Below are 16081 nucleotides of genomic sequence, written 5' to 3'. Positions count from 1 at the left end.
CCGTTGATGAGTCTGTCGTTGATTTGTGTGCCACCAGCGGAATCACGAACCGGCGGCGGGTATGTTTACTTTGGCTCGTGGCGGTACGTGGCGCCGGTAATAGAATCCTTTCCGGGCCGGGAGTTAACAGAGTTGTTCGACTGCAACGGCGCAATCATGCTGCGAGAAAATAAACAATGAATTCTAGTGTTTTTCGCTTCCTGCGAACATGCGGAGATCCTCGCGGCCGGCGCACCGGAAGAGAAGGATTATTTCCCTGGCGTCCGGCGTGACGACGGGTCCTGGGGCCGCCGCCGCCGCCGGGGTTTTCTTTTTTTGTTCCACTTTCATTAATCGCCCGTATCTCTGTCATTCGTGATGGGATTTTGTTTGCATTCGCCAAGTCCCTCGGCCCTCGGCAACAGCAGAAAAATCCGAAGCCACGGCGCGGGTGTCGTCTCGAGGCCGCCGTGGTTTTCGTGGCTTTTCACTTGCCGCTTGCCGGTAAAAAAGTGGCCCAACCCCGGCGTTCGGTTGCAATGTTTACGCTGCACACGATCGCGAAGCTGCAGCAGCAGAAATGGGATGATTTATTCATTTATGCGGTTTAATGAATACGACGATGTGGCCAGCCAGCCAGCCAGCCAGCTAGTCAGGGCCGGGTGAGCTAAGTTTGTGCTAATGGCGGACCGGAGTTTTTATCTCATTGTAGCTCGGCCTGCAACATTGGCCCTGCCGGTGGCTGCGAGCTGTGTAACAGGAGAAAAAGGGCATCTACATCGAATAAATTAAATCAAACAGATGGAAACGGCTAGCAGGGGGGCCTGCTGAAAGATGCGCATTTCGCTGGTGTGCTGGCGCATCCGGCGAGTTCTACGTTCTTTGCGTGATGTCAGAATGGAGCACAGCATTAGTAGTGTTACAACGCGGTGTTGGTGGAACAGCGACACGGAGCGGCCAGTGAGAATCTGCACAAACGGACCCGTGGTGCGTGGTTGAAAAGTTGCTCCGTAAATATTATTTTTATCCGCCATTTCTCATCACCACCTCGGGGAACTCGTTGCAGAGTGTTTGTAGACGTCTCGACCAAGTTTAAAGAAATTGCCATTTTTCCTTGTGCTAAACTGACGCTATTTATTATCGAAATATTTGCATCTCGCGTCGCCAATGGAAATCGCTTACAGCTCAATCAATGCTTCGCCGGCGATTGTGGCTTACGGCCCGACATCCTGTCGGGCGCTAGACCGTCCGGGGGCCAATGAAAATAAATGGCACGGAAAAAAACCCGGTCGGAGGCCAGCCTGTCGATTTTCCACTCATTTCATCCGGCCGGCCCATAAAAACCGGAGCCGGAGGTAAATTAGCTCACCTGGTGCGGTGCGGCGGCGGTGGTCACGTGTGAAGCAACGATGTGTTGACCAACGGTGACCACCGTCCGGGTACTGAGGGGGAGCCCGATCCCGAGCATGGCAAAGTGTTTAATAACGTGACCAACAGTAATTTATATCCTTCACCTTCTGATTCCTATCTAACCTGTGTACTTTCTCGCCTTTCTCGACATGAAACGTCGGCCCCACCCGAGCCGGAAGGCCACTCGCTTTAAACGGTTCGGAACGGCGTCGGAGTAGGAAAAAAGTCACTCGCTCCTTGGCTCGAGAACCGTTTTGCTCCATTCGGCGAGCCATTCCGGGAGCCATTTGATCTTTCCCCGTTTCGTGTCGGGGCACTGGTCAAGTATTTATCGTGGCCACTGCAACTCGCTCGCTTCGGTCGGTCGGGAATGTTTTCGCTTCCCGTTTTTTTTTGACATTTTTCTTACGAGTTTCCGCCGTTCGGGGCCACAGACCGGTGCTGCCGAACGTCCTGTTTTTATTTTCCTCCGAACGATCTTAAGCGTGTGCAGTCAATGTTTGTCGTTGGCCAAATTGGCTCAGCGCGGTGCGCTGTACACGGTAGTGGTCAGAGCACACGGTGGCCACTGGCCCAGGGATGATGAACGGGAAGTTCCGCACGGAACGGGCCGGCTTTGGATGGTTGCCAGCAGCACACTGAAGTGAGATTATTTTTATTGAATTTTTCGGACGCCACTCCTCGGAGTCTCGGCTCCCAAATTGGATCTTGACGTTTATGAAGAAAAATACTTTACTCTGAAATGGCTCAAAAATGAGATTCGACGCCAATCGCCGTGTGATTTATGTTGCTTTTGAGCAACCCTCTTTCAGCGACACTGTGTTTGGTCGACATTTCATAATTTGTGTCCGTGTCCGGCCGGCCGGCCGGCGGTAATTTGATCGGCGTACGATGATATCTAACCACGCAGCCATTATCATTTGCGTGGTGCCCGAAAGCGCATAAATCATCGCGCGGGGTGGCTTCTTGGCGCATCGGCGCCCGTCGAATGCATCGTAATCATGAATCAAATCAATTTACGTACGGCCGAAGGAGATCAACTGCAATTTGATTCGTGCGGCCCCGGCGGTGTGCGTGTCCGAATTCGTCCCTTTTTTACAACCCCCTCCCCGCAAGCCACCGACCAGGCCGTGGGGTCACGCCACCAAACGATACAATCTTCTGGCGCCATAAATCGCCCATTGATAAAGCGAGTCCCGCATCTTCACTCTCTCTCTGGACTCTGGATGCCACCGCGCGGCATAATGAACCGGCGCCCCGACCGGAGTCGATTTGAGGGGAATCCGCGCCGGTCGCCGTCGTCGTCGGGCTTGCAGTTTGGTCGGTCACATTAGGTAGTTAATTAAATAGGGCTCGTAAATCACCCGGGTGCTCGTGTGCACCCCGTTAACCTCACTCCGGCCCACGCGGAGCGAGCTCACTCTGCGGGTTCGTGGAAGATTTTACATCAAATTCCATTTATCACTACCGCGCGGCCCGGTGCCCCTGCCCGGTGCCTGCGTCGCGCATTTGGGCGGTATTTGTAGAACTCATAACCTCAGCCCGCCGCTCGTCCTGTGGATCCTGCGGGGAGTGAAACTGTCGCGCCCTCGGGGACAGTTGGTAAACCAGCAGCGCTGCCAGCGCTGGCTTACCACGACAGATCAACTGTCACATCAGAGCGCGCCAGGACACGTGGGGGAATTTGGCGCATTTAAAGCGCTCTCCTTGTTAGAGGGACACCCGACGGTGGGTGATGCTCGTGGCGCAATTTATTGGCCATCGACTCGGTTGACGTCGGTTGACCGATGGGAAACGAGAGATACCCGAGATTAGTGACATCGGCGCGCCCGGTACGTGTGCGCTTTGCGGCCAACGGCACTGCAGTTGGGAATGTTCGGAATTACGGCCCTCGGGAGCTCCAGGTATCCTTGAGGTCCTTCCCAAAAGAGCACAGCATTGTGGTGCGCTCACGTAATTTGGTTTTAGTGAAAACAACAAGTGTGGCGTGACCCCCCACAGAAAGGAAAGTCCCCCTGGCCGTTGCAGGTTACGGAATTAAATCAAATCACTATTATTTATCTAGTTTGGGACAATAATTTACGGTGGCCACTTACCCACGGCCAGCTGGGCCCCACGACGCACGTTCACGGCCACAGTGTCACCATTGTCACCCAGCGCCCCGCCACGTCGAAAGGCAAATAAATAAGGCCCAGGGTGGCCGGACCCAGGGTGGCCGGACCCAGGGTGGCCGGGAAGGCCATTTTATAGTGCCACTCTAATCAAAGATCAACAATTGCTCGACCGACGGGCGCAACGTGCCAGCCCTCTCTCTGGCCGCAGCCCTCCGGAAGGGCGCGCGGTGTTGCATATTAAGAAGATCCACCTGATGGTGGGCCGTTCATTATGTATTCTCTGTGGCCACCGCTGCTGGCACCGAGAGAGAGAGAGAGACAGAGGTGGTTTGCTTTTGATAAACACCTGCCCCGAGGACTCGACCACCGGGTTAGGTGGGCTTTCGGTACACCAGAGCCGGCGCGATCGCTGGTCTAGACTGTCTGCCACTGGCGCGTTGGTTACTCGGTGCACCCGGGCCAGGGTATCGCTCCTGGAGCAACATAAACATCATAATCATATCAAAATACGGAAAACAAAATATGCAAATTTGTTCTAAATTACTAAATCAAAATAGAGTAAATATTCATATCCCGGCCGATGAACGACGATGCCCCGGACACGGGCAGGTTAGGTCGGAGGGGACGAGCAAATATTGGGCAACGTTCGGATCGTGTTTCTGTTCGGCAGTTCGGCTGACTGATGGAACCCCCAGCTCGAGACCTCGGCCCCGCCGGCGGGTCGTTCCGGAAGGTTCAGGACACTCGGGAAAGCGCGGCAGACAATCGGAGCACCGTTGGTTTAGGGGTCACACCGGCTGTCCAGGTAAACACAGGCGATGGCCATCGAAAGGTTAATGTTTGGTCCGGGGGGGAGCGAGGGTTGAAATTGATAACTGCCGCTGGAGGACACGCGCACACACCTTGCGACTTATCAAGCCCTTTTTGTGTTTTGTCAACCCCCCGTTCTGGTGAGGAAATGTTTGCTCAACCCGTGCTACAGATTAACCGGGACGGATTGTAGTGCCAATAAAGACCGACAAAGACCGGGCGTCTCCATCCGATGATTCGTTTGGAAATGATAAACTACCGAGCGTCTCCATCACGCGAATCTGGCGCGGCACAATGGCCGGCCGAACTTTCCGATCTGTCGCGCACCGGATGGTTCTTTGACTTCTGGCTGGCTCGAATCGGGGGACAGATAAATTCAATGCTTAAGTTTTTGATTGATTAATAGGATAATGTTGAGCCCGGCCATCCTTGAGCGCGGGTTTTTTGTGGACATCACAGGCGAGGCGATTGCCTTTGTCGGTTCGATTCTTTTCATTCCGGGACCTGCGGGATCGACATCTCGCGGCGTCCGGAACAGACAGCTGGAAAAGACACCGGCGGGCGCTCGGATTTAGTTGATAAATTCTTTGAAAGATGGCTGCCCAATAATTTTGCCGTGACAATGGATTTTCCACATCACTCTTGGGATGTAAGCCGGTCCGGGTTCCCGACCGAACCGTGTTCGGGAAAGCGAGCGAACGAGCTGCTCATCCGTGCCGCGCCGTGTGAAGGATGTTCGGAGAAGCGCATTTGCATTTCCGGCTGCTGCCAGCAGCTCTCGGAGCCAGTGGCTGTAAGACAGCAAAGCCAGCGTGTAGAGTGACAAGAAACTTTTTAATCCGCTTCCATAAATAATTCTTAACGTTCCGCCGCCGGCCCGGCGGACCAAGTCAGGGGCTGTAAGTGAATTCAGCCGGGGAAGGGGCGCACGATGATGGAGTGACAAATTCCGACGGAGTGCGCGACACTAAAACTATAATTAAACAAGTGAATTTATTTCCCGGCCCGGGCGAGTGGGCTGTAAATATTACCTTTTCGCGGTACCGAAGTTGTTGACGATAACAGCGTAATGGCGGCGCAGTCGGAAAGAAGTTGCGTTGCGCGTCCCGCCCCGAAACGCTTGTTCCGTTGTGGTCCGTTTCCGGTCCGAATGGTCCCGGGCGAGGCGGGGGGCGGAGCGTATGTATGTTTAGCTTGTAACCGGGGCCGGATGGTGCCCATTTCTTATCTTGGCTGCCGGTTGGTTGTCGTAACGTTTTTTTTTTGTTTTGCGTCCGCTTCCGAAATCGCTTCTCGCAAGAGGCTGGCGGGGCTGGAGTTTGACAAACATTTTGCATCGGTGCTCGGCCCGGCTGGAAGTGTGTTTACCGAGCGCAAATAATCAGCTACCGGGGCCCCGGTTGCTGTCGAGATGGCAAATAAATGCGCAACACAAACACTAGCTGCCGGGGCTGGGACTCGGACAAAGTTGGGACGACGGAGCCTCAGCTCGGCTTGGCTGATAAATAAGTAATGTTGGGCCCACATTGCCGAATGATCAATGCGTGCGCTCCCGGCGGGGATTCGGGTTGGCTTCAAAGACATTAAATGGAACAGATTCACGGCCCGGCGTCCCTGGTAGCGGCGCGTCCAATTTGTCCGGCGCTGCAGCCAATTTTCAGTGGTCGCATCGATCAGCTTCGAACTCGTGTGTTGGGACAGGTGCAAAGTTCGGACCCACTGTCAACGCTCTCGGAGCAAAAGTGATGAATTATTAACTACCGTGGCCATACTGGGTGCATCGGGAGTAATCGATTTTGGCCCGTATAAAAATGTCCAACCGAGTGCCGGGAGTTAGTCGGGCGCTGACTGAGCACCGTGCAAGTTAAGCTCTCCGCTAATCGAATCAACCGATCCGGTCGGGATGAGGGCTCCAACGTTGCTGTTGGCACTGGTCATTGCGGTGGTGGCCGAGGCTAGGGCGGACTTTGCCGTCCCGGCAAGGATGGCCGGTGTGGCGCGGGGAAACCTGGACGGTACCGGGAACGTGGTGCAGAACAGTAATCGTGTGCTGAACATTCTGGACCAGTTCCAATCGATCACCGAGTGGCTGTACAGTCTGCAGACGCCCGCCCTGTACCGGATGGCGACCGGCTTCCGGTCCGTCATGGACAGTCTCGTCGAGACGGGGAGCCCCATCTTCCAGGCCCTATCGAACGCGGCCCGCCTCTCCAGCGGTAACGTTTCGTCCATCTTCGCCGGCATCCGGCGGAACATTGAGGTGGCGGTGGCCCTCGAGGACCTGCACCAGTTGGCGATCAACGGGACGGTGCCGTTTGTGGGCGTGGACAGTGTGCGAAACTTTAGCGCCGTGCTCGAGCTGCTGGTGCGTAACGTGCGCAATCTGAGCGCCACGATGGACGACGAAATCGAACCCGCAATCGTGGACATCCAGCGGCTGCCGATCCACCCGAGCCAGCAGCTCGTGGACGCGCTGTACCCGCGGGAAGGTGTGCGCCAGCTGAACCGCGTCCTGCTCGACTACGTCAACATTGGGCTGGCGACGGTACCGCAAATCAACGCCGTTGTCAATCGTGTCCGGTTGATGGATGGTTTCATCACTCGCCTGGACTCGGTCAGCACCACCCAGCAGCTCTATCTGAACAACTCGCTGAATGCCGTCGATGGCACGGTCAGCAGCGCCATCCAGGGCCGCCTTCAGGCCACCCTCAGGGCCCTCGGCGAAAGCTACAACCGAAGCGTGACGACACTCAGCGGGAAGCTTCAGGCGTTCCGTGGTGAGTCGGACTTTCACCGGGAAGCGCAAAACTCCTCGCTTCTGCTGGGCCAGCGATTGGCCAACGTTACCCAGACGCTGGAAGGACTCGCCAGCGAGCGTGTCCGGGTGCGGCTTCCGACACGCGGATCGCGAGTGGTAATGAACCTCACGATCGCTGCCGTCAACAGTTTGGCCTGGCATCTCACACTGGCCGTCACGTCGTCCACGGCCCACGCGGACAGTTGTTTCCGGCGGTACAACTTCGAGTTCGACAAAGTTCCGCGACAAATCTATGGCACCCTGTCCGGGTGTGGTCAGGGCGAGCTACGGGCACTGCAGACCGTCACGGGTGCCCTCACCGGGTACCTGGGGGTGCTTCAGACGCACCTCGATGTGGAAACGAGAAACTACGACCAGTGCCTGGGTGGGTTGGGACTGAACCCTTCGGAGGAGCTGATGCGCCAGCGACGCGTCTGCCTCGAGGCTGCCCGTCACTTTTCCGTCCTCCTCGGTGGACCCGTGTTCCACGGCCAGCTGGCCACGTTCTCCGGGCTGCTGCAGGACGAGCAGGTGAACAGCTACGATCGGTACAGTACGTGCGTCTCCGGAGCCTACCGGCTGATGGCGACGGAGGTAGAGTACCTGGGGAACTCACTGGCGACCTGTATGAATCGAACCACTTTCTAGCAGGCCACAAATAAACCCTTTTAAACGGCTCAAATCGGCCAACAACAATAGGTAATTAAATTGTGAAACTCGCGTGAGTCCGGGCACGAGACTCCGAAACTGGCCACTGTCGCGGACGCTGCAAATTTGCTTGATTGTGTGCACTTTGTCCCGTTGACGATTGATGGTTCACTTCTGGTTCGCGTTTTGGAGACCGTCGCGGCGCCGGTAGAGCCTTTCTATAGCCGTTCGAGTCGTTGCCGGTGAGTCGGCCGAGTTCCGGGAGAGGTTTAATCGATTTAATTTCCCGCACCTATTTTATTCATCCACAGGTTGATGAATTGAAATTGGAAGCAATCAAAATTTAATGAGCACTCGTCTGGCTCCGGATTGTGCGGATCCAGGATCAGGCGATCGGGCGTTTTTGCCTTCGCCGGCGGTATTTAGTTTGTGGTCAAGCAGTGGAGCAGAGAGGCCTGACCGTGCCCCTTGATATCGGCCTTGATGGCCCAAAGCACACCATCACCGTCGCGAAGCGTCGTTGTATTGAGTTATTAAAAGATCGTTATACGCAGACGCAGACACGGGGAAATTGTGATAAATATTGACAGCAATCCGATAAACCTCGCGGTGGCCCAAACACGCCCAATCACATCGGCCCGACCAGATTATGGCGGTTAACCAGTTAATTGTTATTGATATGATTTAAACTCGAAATGGTTGGTAGTAAAACGATTAGCGCAAATATTTATTGCAACCCGTGCCGTGGCCATCCGTCACGCTTTACGTGGCTGCCCGGTTTAATTGGATGCAATCGGTCAGTTACGATGCGCTTAACAGGACGCTGCCTATCTGCCTTTCTGGTGGCCGATGGGTACTCATTTTTAATGGCATCCATTTCGGGTTTAACGCATGGCCGCGTCGCTCCACTATTTAGTGGAGACTAAAAATGGAAAATTGGTTTTGCATTTTTAGCGGCCAGTTTTAGTTTCCCAGCAAGCTAGAAAGCCCTTCTCCGGGGGGTCTACAGGGTCTTAAGCCACGATGACGCCGGCGACGGAAAAGTGAACGCTTCCCCGACGGATGATGATGATTTCCGTTCAATGCGATCATTAATCACGTCACCACACACGGAACAGCATTCAGTGCAGCATAAATAACGGACGAATGCCTGGCACTGGCGGTGCACTGCTGCCAACCGCTGACAAAGGTGTACGAACCGTGTTGGAGTTGTCCTTCGTCGTCGTCGTCGTCGTCGTCATGGTGCAACACCCGCCCAAAAACAGCTTCCGTGCTGTGGCCTTTGATGTTGCGTCGGTCCGGTCGGTCCCGACGGGTTGTTCGGAACATTGATGATTGAGAGAGGCCCAGCCCAGCCCAGAGGAACAACCACTTGCTTTGACCACGGCCACTCGTGCCCCGGCGCACATGTGAATGTCATTAATTTTCTCACTTCCCGGCACGGCAGCACGACCTGGTCGGCTGGCTCCGTTTGGCAAAAAATAATCCACACGCTTGACACCGAGTTATCGAGTTCGGGCTTTCATCGTAAACTTGGGCACCAGGACTAATGTGCTCGGTCAGGCCAAAAGAAAATGGGAAATTCATTTAACCCCGGATCGGGCCCTCTCAACCATTAGCCCGCTAGGGGTGGCCAAGGGTAACCGGTGGCCCACAACACTTGTGTGGTGCACTTCCGGGCACTTCCGAGAACTCACCCCAAAAAGCGACCCCGAGTTTGGGTTGAAACCCCACAGTCCAGCCCAGCTCCTGGTACAGAAGCTATTCTACTTAACTCTTTCCGGTGGCCGGCAAAGATTGGGACAAATTGTATTGTTTCTACCACATCAGGGTCACAACCACCGACGGTGGCCAGCACAACAAGCGGACTGTGATCTTTTGCCCTCCGTTCGGAACGGAGTTGCCTTTCCTTCTATTTATTTGCAGTTGTTAATAATAGTTATGCCCCGGACCCGGACTCGGACACGAGTCCAGACCAAGAGCTGACCACAAGCCGGTGCGGGGTAGGCCCTCCGCATCTTTGGTTGCAGCCATTTGCGCTTGATTGGACTCTGAGGTTGGACCCGTTGGGCTCGGGGCTGGGAATTTAGAAGATTTCAGTTTTTATCGCTTCAGGTGGCGCTCAATCGTGTTCGATCGGGACACGCACGCACAGTGGACCCGCTCTTCCGATGGGTGACCTCTGGTGAGCCGTCCCTGGCCGTCCATTTCGGCGAAGAATGGCATCGTTTGTCTCAAGGCACTCGTTTGATTTTCTTATCTATATTTACGAGAATGGGTTTTATGTACCTTCCCGAGCGCCTCGGTGTGTTACCGGGGTTTTCTCCCGTCGCCGGGGTCCTGGCAATCGATGCAAGATGCATTCATATATTTTTATGGGATTGTAAAATTTTACCATCGTCCAACCGGATGACCGGATGAGGTCCCGTGCCGTTCGGCCACTGCAAACGGTGGCTGCTACTTAAAGGCTGCCACTGCGTGTTTGTTCCCGGCCCCGGCGTTCCGGTTGAGTTGGTTTGCATTTCGGTCCCGAATCCCGAGCGTCCATCGATGTCCATCGGGTTACGCCCCGGGGGCGCCAACACCGGTGTGTATTGAACGGAGGCAGCTGTAAGATTATCGACGGAACATTTCCAACAACGCCATGCGTCGTTCGGCGTTATGAGTTTTACGATGGACAATGGAGCGCCATACTTTTGTGCCAAATTTTTACACCAGGTCGATGGCGTAGCGTTAAACGGTTACCGCTTCGGGGGACTCCGAGTCGAGTCCGAATTTGTCTACGTTTACTACAATGTTTACTGGCCCATGTTGGGCCAGTACATAAGCCAGCGCTGGACAGGCACCGGGGGCCGCCGCCAGTGTGTTGATTTTATGTTGAACTGTGAGTGTCCTCTGTCGAAAGTGCACAATAGACCGTGCGCCAAACGATGTAGCAAGTCAAATAGCGAGAAAGAGATAAAGACCCGCTGAAGGGGCCAAAGTGTTACAGCATGATGTCGCTGTGATGGAAACGGAAATGTCTTATCCTTCGGAAGCACTCGTTCTCTTCGGGGAGTAAGTAAATAGTCTCCCAATGGCAAACAAGTTTCAAGTGGCCCCGAACCCGGATCAATCCGATCCGAAATTCTTCGAGGGGATGTTAAAGGATTCTCGGACGGTCTTTTTGTGCTTCTCTCGAATCGACTGCATTCTTGCACACATTCTCCGGCAACCGCCCGATTTCTTTGCCCTTGCCCCCCGAGGAATCTTCCTTCCGTCGTGGCCGGAGTCTCTGTTTAAAGACTATTCAAGCCGAACATTCGATTAGTGGAGGAAAGTTTTATTCTCACGGTCGGCAGAAGCAGATTGCCAACAGCACACACAGTGCACATCACCAACCCCAATTGGGGAAGAGTGCAATCGATTGCGAACCAGGTCAGGTGTGAAGATATGGCGCCGTGCCGCAGGATCGTGTGCCACCTGTCCGTGATTTGACGTGCCATTCGCAGGGCTTCGTTAAGGATCCTTCCCGGGACACAACCTGATTGATCGTTGTGCGGTGCGAAAAGAGTACGAAAGAGTGACACAATGTCCGATAGTGGAGATGAATCATGCAGCCTACCACCTTAATGCCGGACGGACGTCAGCCGATGTGCTGTGTTTGGGGTGTCGCGTCCGAGACGTCAGTTTTATTGGTCCGTCTGTGCCGTGCCAGGGACTGGACTCGTGGACAGGAAGGTGCTATTTGCATACAACATTGTGCTTCTGTTGCCCTCCATTCGAGACAGGGCCGCTCGAGGGCCACCGGCATGTCACAGGGATCGAAATTGAAACCGCTTCCCTCGGCACACTGATTGAAAGCGATCGCACGGAATGCACCGACGACGATTTTGATGATGGTGGTGGCGGTGGCTACTTCTCGGAAGTGTTGCATTTCTGCAGCCCTGGACGGGGCCGGACGGACAACGGAACATGAAAAACTCATCTTAAGGCTCATTGTTGCCAGTGAGCTCGGAGCCGGGGTGATGGCCAACAAAGAAAACCGGACCAACCGAGCACGGCACGAAGACAAACAATGAAGATATTGAAGAATCGACAATTCTTTGCACACACAGGGACACACTGCTGGGTTCGGCAGGATTCAGTGAGCAGTAAGTGTCCGGTGTTCGTTGGCCCCCGGGCGTTGATGGCTTAAATTCAATTTCTTGTCCTTTGTTCGCCCGCTAACAGTGTACGTGTCCGGTACGCTCGAGATGATCTCTTCTTCCCCGACGTCAACCTGAGGGGGGTGACCGTAAGACACTGGCTCCCGGTGTGTGATTGTCCCGCACCAGCCGCAGAAGCAGGAAGGATATCATTTGAATCGGCACAGTACGTCGTCGTCGTAGCACATGTTTCTTCATCTTCAACCTTCACCCGGACAACAACCGGAAGCGGCGAGCGCATGTCGCTCCGGTGCTTCTAATGTGCCATTTCCGGTTCCGATCCGGTCCGGTCCGGTCCGGGTGGGGAGAGTGCGTAGGATGCGGGACTGCATTCGGAATGAATTTATGGCCTGTCCGTGGGCTTTTCACACCCTCCGGTTTCGGACCGCATAGATGAGAGAACCGTTTTTCGGAACGGACGAGATCTGCAGACTATTTATGAATTCAGTCGACATCTTTTATCCGAACCGAAGCTCGTTTGGAAAGGTGTTTCTCGGGGGTGCGCCAGTAACACTGGGGCTGGCAAAACGGAATTAAACATTCATTCTACTGCAGCGCCGTACGTGTGGGTGCCGTCTTCTTCTTTTGCCACTTCGCATGCGAGCATTCAAATCCCGGGTTCGGTTTTGTCCTGTGCGGCCGGGCCTTAATGGATTGTAGGCGATGTTATGCTTCCGTATCGCTGACCGGCCCGACAGTAATTATGAACAGATTTTCTTCGCCCTTCGCCCGCCCGGGGAGACGGCTTGTCCTACAACTATGCCGCATGTTGCCAGCATGAGTGGCATTTGCACTAAAAGGGGGAAGCAGGATTCTTTCCACCAGTCCGAGCCATGGAGAGTGTCATAAGTTTTGCCAAGGTGCACAGAGAGCAGCAATTTGAGGTTTGCCCGACGGCTTGGGTATGGGTTTGCCACACATAAAATGGTGGATTGCGTCCGGAATTAAATGGGCGCATAAATACGCTCCGGCGCAATGGCTCTGCAATTGGCATTTAATACGAGCTCCGGCCGCTGGGAGCTGCTGGGTCCATCGAATTGGGCCCGGAGCAGGCACAAAGTGCACACTGGCAAAAAAGGGTGTACTTATTTGCCCTTTTTAGGGGTGATAACTCGCTTAAAACTCAAGACACTTCCCACCTGCCAACCGGAGTGCCGCTCATTACCGGATGGTGATGATGATGATGACGATGACGACGGCGGTGAAAGTGGTTCTTCCTTTGGCGCCGTTCACTCCAAAGCAGAGCACCTCATAAAACATTCAACAACACCGCCACCGTTCGGAAGGCTTCCTTCAGCGGCGCGCTGTTGACTGGCTCTTTTCGGGAGTTTTTCCCTCCCCAGTGCCGTCTAGAGTCAACCTCGCAGATGGCCTCGCAGTAAATGGGTAACAGGATGAGCGCCAGCGAGGGCCAGGATCCGTGCCGCCGCGGGAGTAAATGATTTCCATCGTCTACACGACCAGGTACACGCCGCCGTGCGCCGTGGCCCTTCCCGATCGGTGAACCAAGCCCGGTGTGCCTTGAAAATTGCTGACGGTGGTGGGCCGACAGGGCTTCCTTCGGAAGGGCCACAAAAAATGGAACCCTCTCGGAACGAGGTCCCATAAAAGGCAAATTAAACCATTTCACCGAACGAAGGCTGTTTTGTGTCGAAGGCGACGACGGAAGGTTCGATGGAACCAGCCGTTTACAGCCAGCTCCTGCAAGACGTGTCCCATCGCTGTGTGTTCGATTCGATCCGACCCCGATTTCAGCCCCCCCCAAAGTCAGCCGGTCTCGTTTACCGGTTTCGGGCACATAACAATAATTTTCGAACGATAAACTTTATACAACGTTAAGTGATGATTATATTCACTTTTCAGTAGCAGCAGCAGCATCACCGTTGTTTCTTTGTCGGGCGTTTTTGGGGCACCGCTCATCAGCTTTCCGGGCCAGCTGGCCCCCGGTTTCCGGAATGGGGCGGCTCTGGCTCTGGCTCTGGGCAGTGCTAACGAGTGCTCCGTGACCCGTGCTTTCCATGCATGATGATGGACGAGAAATTGCAGTTCGAATGAAGCGATAACGGATGTAAGGGGCACCTCCTTTCGATTCGACCGTTAAGCCGTCTGCCGTCCCGGTGATGATGGGCCAGGTTTTATGGATATTTGAGGTCGTGATGCTTAAGAATCCTCCATTTAGTTGAAGATAGATCGGGGGCGCTCTAAAAACACGACACGCTCTCTATCTCTCGGGTGGGATGGTTGCGTAACCCATTTTCGTGACGGGTTCGACCGGGTGAAGAACGTAATATGTATTTAATACGAGTTACTATTTTTTAACGACAGTGTGGCCCACGTAGCAACAGTCGAATCGAGCAACACCGTTCGGTTGCCATGGAGATGCAACTTTTTCAGCCCTGCTCGAGATCGAAGCATTAGGCTGCACAGTTGCCAACCAACCACAAGAACCGCACTGCGGAGTGTAGTTCTGATTTAAAAGTAAATATGTTCTCGTTCGCTTTTAGTTTCGTTTGTTTTGCGAATGCAAAGAGCACCAGCGTCTCGAGTCGAAAAAAGGCTGAAGAAGTGTAGGGGCGCTAGATTTGTGGTTGCTGCGATTCTACGAATCGGTAAGACGCGAGTGCAACTTGAAGATGAACTTTCGTCTGGTAGGCGCGCTGTGGCGGCGAAGGACCAAAAGTCAGAGACGAGCCCAGACGAGCGCCCGAATCGTAGCAGTGGCCCGTTATCACCACCATTAATACCATCATCATCAGGCACCGTGCTGGCACCGATGGCGGGCGCGGGCAGCATAATGTATGGCACAGCCTGGCGGGGTCGGAACTATAATTTAGTTTCCAGCAACAGCAGCAGCAGCAGCAGCAGCAGGAGTACGTGCTGACGAGCGTGCTGAACCGGAAGGCGCACCCAGAGAGACACGCTTTTATTAAATTATGCAGCGCGGTGCAATCTGACTCCGACGATCCGGGGAAGTGCGCGTCTTCGAAGTTTTTCTCCTCCTGCCGCAAGAAAAACTGTCAGCGGAATTTCTACAATCGCTACGCGAATGTCATAAATTGGACGACCCATTGCCGCCCGTAGAGCATTGCTCGGAGCCTTTCGGAAACACTTGCACCGATTCCGTCCGTCGCAATGCCGGGCTGCGAGTGTAATGAGTGTTAATCTTGAGCAGCGCCCGAAGTGCGTCAAGATGAACCCCCGCGAGGGCACCAGCAGGAGCGACCAGCACTCAGGGAAAAGCTCATAAACCAACAACATTAAGCTTTCGCGTGCTGAATCGCACCAGTTATTTGCTGGCGGAAGTACGGCAAAAGTGACACGACAATGAGTCAAGGGGTCCTTCCTTCTCGCCCCGGAACCTTAGCTCGCGCCTTACGCGCTAGTTTAGTGAACTTGTCCCGAAGATGTACTGTTCCTGGCTTCCGGTAAGTGGAGTGGAAAACTCATCAGTTACGATGCTTTATGACGTCAGCGACCACGACAAGAGCACGAGAACGAGTGGTGATGATGACGTTCACGGTGACGATAACGATGGGCCAACCCGGCCGGGATGTTCTTGTAAGTAAGTTGAACAAACTGGCAGTGCTAGTGGTACGACTTCCCGTCACCAGGCGGCGGGCACATAGTTTATGTTTATTAAATGTGAATAAATGACTCAAGGGCGAAAAATTAACGTTGTTTGTCCTGTGGAAAGGGGCCAACGAACCGACCCGCCCCACCACCCTCTTTGTGGGCGTCAGCGCGTAACGATGCATCGCGCCGATGACTTATGGGCCGCTCCTCTCGTGGTGGTGTTGAATGTGGCGAATGGCCACACGAAGAAAGCGGCGAAATCCCAGAAACGGCTCTGGGGGTGTTGGGCAAATAACAACAAAAAACGGGAGCCATATCTTTGTGCACGGCGGAAGGTATACCATTCAGGCGCTGCTGGCGGTCTGAGAGAGAGAGAGAGAGTGAAATTATCATCATCGTTGCGGAAACCGCCGGCGTACGGTTGGATGGCGCACGGCAATCGTGTAACGACGATCCCAAACACCCCGGCTGTTGGGTCCGTGGTTGCTGCTGAATGCTGACTGTGGCAGCTTATTTTGGAAACCAACCAGCCGGAGGCCCCGGAACCCGGAACCCGGGGCGCG

At 54.4% G+C, this 16081-nt stretch overlaps 1 protein-coding gene across 1 annotated transcript; it reads left to right on the top strand.

Annotated features, from left to right (window-relative positions):
• Nucleotides 1–6165: 6165 nt before the first annotated feature.
• Nucleotides 6166–7781, top strand: LOC131205827 (uncharacterized). The gene has a single exon (XM_058198090.1). The coding sequence runs from the start codon at nt 6217–6219 to the stop codon at nt 7756–7758; it is 1542 nt and encodes a 513-aa protein (XP_058054073.1). The 5' UTR covers nt 6166–6216; the 3' UTR covers nt 7759–7781.
• Nucleotides 7782–16081: the final 8300 nt, after the last annotated feature.

The sequence above is a fragment of the Anopheles bellator genome, chromosome 1 (assembly GCF_943735745.2).
Source record: "Anopheles bellator chromosome 1, idAnoBellAS_SP24_06.2, whole genome shotgun sequence".
In the NCBI taxonomy this organism is placed as follows: Eukaryota; Metazoa; Arthropoda; class Insecta; order Diptera; family Culicidae; genus Anopheles; species Anopheles bellator.
Note: the sequence above shows the minus strand (reverse complement) of the source record. Positions and strands in the feature narration are given on the sequence as shown.